Genomic DNA, 6,621 nt, shown 5'->3' with positions numbered 1-6,621 from the left:
TTGGCTGCAGCTGCACGATTGAGAAGGGGACAGGTGCCTCCAGCCAGTCTCATTCTCGCTCGTACAGCTGCAGCCAATCAGCGACAGCCGAAATGGACAATCCACTAGGTGAGCTCTTACAGAATGCCCCCCCCCCCCCTGGTCTCAATATTATCACCAGAAATATTACATGTATAAAGGAGGTTTATTCGACGAAAGGCCGATGACGGTTCGAGTGTTTTCCCGAGCACAGTGTCTAAGCTGGAGCCTCTGCGACACGCGATGCTGATGGCAATCCTGCTGCTTAAGACCAGGCGTTCTTCTTCATTACAATTGCCCCATCGGGAAAAGGGGCCATCCTGGAGACTTAGTCTGAAGATGAGCCCACATAATCATGATACGGCTAGAGCCGTTGGGCATGGACGACTTCGCTGTTGCGACGACGCATGTCAAAAGGTGGTGTCATTGGCTCTATGAGGTAGCTGACGGAGAAGTTTGATGGAGAAGTTTGCCGCAAAATGCGGTGTGGTCCATCGTATTTAGGAAGATGTCCTGAAGCAAGTCCTGGTGTGCGTTCGGGTACGGATAGCCAGATGAGGTCTCCCGGCAGAAAAGTTGGGGTCGAGTTGCGGGCATCGTGTTTTGACTTTTGGCGACTCTGATCGTCCGATGTGATGCGGCGGGCCAACTGACGACATTCTTCAGCTTATCTGGTGGCATCCAAGTGTTAAGGAATTCTTCGCAGACTCACATTTTGAACAAATAACTCTTTAATTGAGAAATAAGAGAAAAATAAGAGGAGTAACAACGTGCGTTACGACTGCTTCCATCGCGGGTCGCCCTCCTTCCCTTTTCCCATGTTGCCAGCCTAGCATTTCGATTCCGCTAACATTCGGCCATTCCTGGCAGCGAACTGTCCTCAGTTCATGTGGTGTAGTCCCGAAGATACGCAGGTCTTTTGGACACACGTGTGCTACGTCTCGGCACGCTTTCTTCCTCGTCGGAGATTGACTGGTCGAACTGTTCCTGGCATCTTCCACCCCATCTCTTCAGTTGGCTCATGTGGGCAGTTGTCGAGTAGACCCTTTTCCTTCCGTTCATCTCGGTCACTCTGTAGGTGTCTGCTGGAAGTACTTCTATCACAGTGAGTGGACCTCTGAACTTCTTCTGGGTTTTTGTTGGGGCACCAGTGTGCTCTGGAACGCAGCGCATGACCACTATGTCTCCAACACTCAACTTGTCCGCTGTGAAGTGATGCTTGTCGAAGTACTTCTTCGACCTTGCTTGCTGGCTCGCTATGTCCTTTTGAGCCATCTCTTGAAGTTGCTCCGGGCAGACCCACTCGTTATTCTCAGTGTTCAGCCATCTGAGGATACCATCCTGCATCCTTGGTTGATATCCATGCAAGAGCTTGAAAGGGCTAGTCCCTGTTGAGGCGTTGTAAGCAGTATTTAGGTAACTTTCTACCTCCTTGATCTTCTGATCCCAATCTTTGTGAGCTGGGTCCTTGATTGTAGCCATAATACACGGTACCAGAGTTCGGTTCACACGCTCCACCTGGCCATTAGCCCTTGGATGGTGTGCCGAGTTCAGTGTGTGAGCCACACCATTTTCCTGACAGAAGGCTTCGAAGCCGTGGGACGTGAAACAGGAACCACGGTCCGAGATGATGCGCTCCGGTAGTCCAAACTCTGTTATGAAGTTCTGCATACACCGCAGTACATTTCTCGCCGAGGTGTCGCGCACAGGGTAGAGGCGCACAAACTTGGTCAGATTGTCCACCAGCACCAATATCCATTGGTTCTTCTTGGAACTTCTCACAAACGGACCAACGTGGTCGACATGAACAACTTGAAATGGTCTCTTCCCAGGTGGTATCAAGTGCAGAAGCCCAGGCTTCTTTCCTCCTGGTACCTTTGTGATTAGACATTCAAAACACATACGGATGCGCTGGTCCACGTAGCGCTTCATCCCAGGAAACCAATAAAGTTCCTTGATTTTTTTCACCGTTCGGTCTGTAGCAAAACGTCCCTGTAAGTCATGAAACTTGACGCACAATGTTTTGCGCATGCTTTTAGGCATCACAAAAAGAAGTCGTCCGTCTTCTTCAACGTAAAACAGTTTTCCATCTCTCAGCCGTAAGTTCTTGACTTTGGCACTCTTTTCTTGGGTCCTTTCTTTGACTGGCTTCTCCAATATTTGGGCGTGCTTCGCCAAGTCCGCATCAGAGCGTTGAACGATCACAACTTGGTCCTCCAATGTCATGGTGAGGCACACTTCGATCCTTGTCTCAACAACCTCATCAAGCGTGTCCTTTGGCGCTCCTACAGGTTCACGACTCAAATAGTCCACATGTGCCATTTTCTCTCCTGCTCGGTGCTTCACCTCAAAGTCATACTCTTGAAGTAAGTCGAACCACCTTGCTACCTGTGGTTTAAGAGTCTTGTGCGCATTCAGATACACAATTGCTTGACAATCTGTAACCAGCGTGAACGGAATGCCTAAGAGAAATGGACGAAATCTTTCCATACTCCAGACTATCGCCATCAGCTCCAGTTTTCCCGCATGATAATTCCCTTCAGCATCAGTGGTACGCTTACTGACACAAAACACCAAGTGCCAGCGTCTCGACTCATCTTGTTGAAGGATCATCGCCGCAAGTCCATGTCTGCTTGCGTCCGTGTGGAGCTCTGTCGGAGCCAAAGGGTTGTACAACTTCAGAACGGGTGGTGCTGTCCCTTTCGGAGCTGGTCGAAACCTTCCTGCTGCTCCACTCCCCACGTGAACTTCGTGTCTTTCTTGGTCAGAGAAGTAAGCGGTTCTGCCTTCAGGGCATAATGGGGAATGAACCGTCTGAAAAATCCCGTTAGACCCAGAAATATCCTTACACTGTGAACATCAGTTGGCGTGCTAGCGTCCAGTATGGCTTGTTGCTTCACTTCACCTGGCTGCAGGTAGCCTTTCGCAATCTTGAAGCCTAAGTAGTCGATTTCCTCACTTCCAAACACACACTTGGATATTTTCAGGGTTAGACCAGCAGCTCGCAGGGCATCCAGTACTTGTTTGAGCCGAACCAGCAACTCTTCCCAATCCTTGGCTGGAATCAGCAGGTCGTCCATGTAGCACAATACTACAGTGTTACGCAGAGATCCGAGGACCTTGTTCATTAGACGTTGAAATACAGCAGGACCATTTCTCAACCCGAACACCATACGTTCAAACTGCCCGGTCTCATCAGGCGTGATGAATGCAGTCTTGGCCTTCGATTCCTCACTCAGTGGAAGTTGAAGGTATCCGTTTGCACAGTCTAACACACAGTATATCTGTGCTCCGGAGAGTCGTTGCAGCTGGTCGTCAATGTTTGGTAAGGGGAAGTGTTCCGGCACCGTCTGGCTATTTAGCCGTCGATAATCTATGACTAGACGATTTTCTCCATTCTTCTTTTTCACGAGTAGTACTGGACTAGCGTATGGCGAGAATGTTTCGGTTACGATGCCAGTCGCCTTCCACTCCTTGACAATTTCTTGGATCGCTTTTCTTTCCTCTGCGTTAGTCGTGTACGGTTTGCAGTTGACTGGGCTGCTCCCGGGATGCTCCGTGATGATCATCTCTAGTTGGTTACAACACCCCAACTCTGACAAATTCAGCGCAAAGCAGTCCCTATATTCATTCAGCATTTTCAGCAGTGCGTCAACTTGCTGTTCATTGACATCCTTCCCGACGTTTAGCATGCTACGATCAATGGGCTTCTGCTGAGGCACAGGTCTCACGGGTGTTAGCTCTTCGCTCCCTGATAGCAGTTCAACGTGATTAAACAAACTCCCCTTGATCAGATGTTGGTCTTCATCCTTGTCGTTCAGCATGGGTATCTCAACCATTCCGTCTTCGACGTGAAGTAGTATTTCCTTACCCGTTCCTGTAGGCAACATAACATTTCCTTCACTATTATTGGTCTCCACTGTCACCCAACACCCAGTCCTTTTGGGCAGCACAATGGTCTCCTTGACACGAAGTGGCTCCTTCGAAGGCTTCATCTGGGCAAGGTCAATGTTGCAAAATGGAAGATCGTCTCGGTAGCCAATCCTGAGTTCATCTCCCATGCGTAGGTATGCAATGTGGTCCTGTTCCGTCCAAGTCCTACCAACCAGCATGTCCACAGGCAAGGCACTGTTGTGAACGATAATTATTTTTACCTTACGGCATAACACGTCATCGATTTCTATGTCAACCTCCGACCATCCGATAGACTGCACTGTAGATGTATCAGTGTTCCTCAACCCATACAACGCTTGGGCTTTGCACACAACTTGCAGGTTGCACTTTTCAGCCGCTTGATGACGCAATATACGGTCTGAACTTCCCGGGTCAATCATCACGGAGAGCTGGTGAGTACCATTGATGATCGCAGTCTTCAGGAACTTGGATGGACCACTGTCACTTGTTGGGTCCTCATTCACCATGAAGTTCCCAGCAGGGTTTGTTTTTGAACAGTATTTCGCTATGTGCCCGTACCTTCCACAGCTGTAGCATTTTCGCTCTGACGGATCACGCTTGGGAGGCTCTGGCGTTTGCTTCGGTGGTCCCCCACCGCTTGCTTGATGTGTGACACGTGCATTTGTGATCACTTGCTCGGTTGGACGTGTGGCATTCCAAGATCTTGAAGGCGGAGGTTTCCCACGAGATGTCGCGCTACCTGGGTCACCACCGTGTGGCTTGGCCCCTGGATACTGCTGCATTCTAGCTTCGGTTATTCGCTCTAGTCTTCGCAAGTCTGCCAGCAATTCGTCCTCGTCCTCGTGATCCTTCGCCGACATTGAGATGCATGCATCTTTAAACCGCAGCCCCACCAAAACTTGCTCTTTGGTATCCTGCATACCGAGGCCCAATGCTTTGCATAACAATGTCTTTTCAAGAAAGTATGCCGTGATTGATTCTCCCTTCATCTGGACTCTTTCTTGCATTTGCTTCCACTTTTCGGCCGTGCTTGTCTGGCCCACAAAAGTCTTTTTGAAGGCTATCTTGAAGTCCTCCCACGTAGTAAGGTCATCCACACGGACCTGAAGCCAAAATCGAGCAGGTCCCTTCGTGTGAAGCCTGGCGTTTTCGAGTCTGAAGCTGTCCGGCCAGCCGTGCAGGACCGCCATGGAATCGATACTCTTCAACCACGCCCCGGCTTCGTGGCATGAGCCCTCGCCGTCGAAATCCTGGATAGCCTTATTTAGGTCCGGCATAACGTGGAACGCTTCAGGCTTCCTCTCGATAAGCTCCAATAACCGCCGGTTTTGCTCCAGCAAAGCTTGCATCATTTCGTTAGTTCCGCCGCCGTCTGCCATCTTGGGCGTTGTCTATACGCCTGTCTGGGCGTACACACAGTTTTTCACCAACAGATAAACGTCTAGGCTTGCCAACGACACTCAGAGCGTCCATACGCACGTTTCCGAGGCGGCACAACGGCTCAATGTCGATCAGTCACAGAAACGGTATCGTAGCGTCTCGCAGGCGTCACACAGAGCGTCCGCACGCACGTTTCTGAGGCAGCACGAAGACTCACGTTTCGAAGTCGGTAGTTCACGAAGACGGTACCGTTGTGTCTCGTGGACGTCACACAGAGTGTCCGCGAGTACGTTCAAGGCGTCACACAGTCCCCTTTCCGGTCAGTACCTCACAAAGACGGCACCAACGCAGCGTCAGTTGAAAAGTCAGCGAGCGTCACCGTCGTCGCAATCCCCCGACATCGGTTTCCAGGGTCACTTTACCACAAAGGTTTCGGTAAATCCCACTTCTGAGATGTTAAGTAATTCTTCGCAGACTCACATTTTGAACAAATAACTCTTTAATTGAGAAATAACAGAAAAATAAGAGGAGTAACAACGTGCGTTACGACTCCTTCCATCGCGGGTCGCCCTCCTTCCCTTTTCCCATGTTGCCAGCCTAGCATTTCGATTCCGCTAACACAAGATTGGCCGGCATTCTAATGCGTCTAGGTGGTAGGGCGGAATGGAATTAATTGTATAAGAAGGATGACGGCGAGAAAGAAGGTAGAAGGGGGAGAAACTGGTAGTGCCTTGCGTCGCAGTATTGTAGGCGTAGGTGACGAATGGAAGAACTAGGTCCCTATTGGAGTGGTCCGATGCGATGTACATAGCGAGCATGTCACCAAGGGTGCGATTAAAGCGTTTCGTGGTACCATTGGCTTGCGGATTATAGGTGGTGCATGCGCTATGAAAAATAAGGCATCCAGCAAGCAATTTTTCGACGACTTCAGACCAGAAGGCGCGGCCTCGATCGCCTAGGAGTTCACGAGGGTCTCCATCACGAAGCACAAAACGACGCAGTTTAAAAGTGGTGATTTCCTGCACACTAGCAGCTGGGAGGGCAGCAGTTTCTGCATAGCGTGTCAAGTGGTCACCGGCAACTATAATTCACTGGTTGCTGGACGTAGTCAAGAGAAGAGGCCCATATAGATCGACCCCATTGCGATCAAAGGGTTGTTTTTTTCTCAGACACGACCTCCCTAGTTCACAGTGTCTGGGATATTGTTGACTTCCGCCTCATTTCATTAGCTCTTTACGACATCGCTAGCCCAAACACCCTGAGCAAATTTAAATACCCAATCACTTAGCCATACACGACTGTAAACTA

The 6,621-nt window shown here is 49.9% G+C and overlaps 1 protein-coding gene across 1 annotated transcript; it reads right to left on the bottom strand.

Moving 5' to 3' along the window:
• Positions 1–903: 903 nt before the first annotated feature.
• LOC119464723 (uncharacterized) lies at positions 904–5,702 on the bottom strand. Its single transcript, XM_037725691.2, has 2 exons — positions 5,079–5,702; positions 904–1,389 (listed from the first exon to the last, which is right to left on the bottom strand). Exons 1-2 carry the CDS (start codon positions 5,310–5,312, stop codon positions 904–906), a joined length of 720 nt encoding a protein of 239 aa, XP_037581619.1. The 5' UTR covers positions 5,313–5,702.
• Positions 5,703–6,621: the final 919 nt, after the last annotated feature.

Source organism: Dermacentor silvarum, chromosome 9 (assembly GCF_013339745.2).
Source record: "Dermacentor silvarum isolate Dsil-2018 chromosome 9, BIME_Dsil_1.4, whole genome shotgun sequence".
NCBI lineage: Eukaryota > Metazoa > Arthropoda > Arachnida > Ixodida > Ixodidae > Dermacentor > Dermacentor silvarum.
The sequence above is the reverse complement of the archived record's forward strand: the minus strand, read 5'-3'. Positions and strand labels throughout refer to the sequence as shown.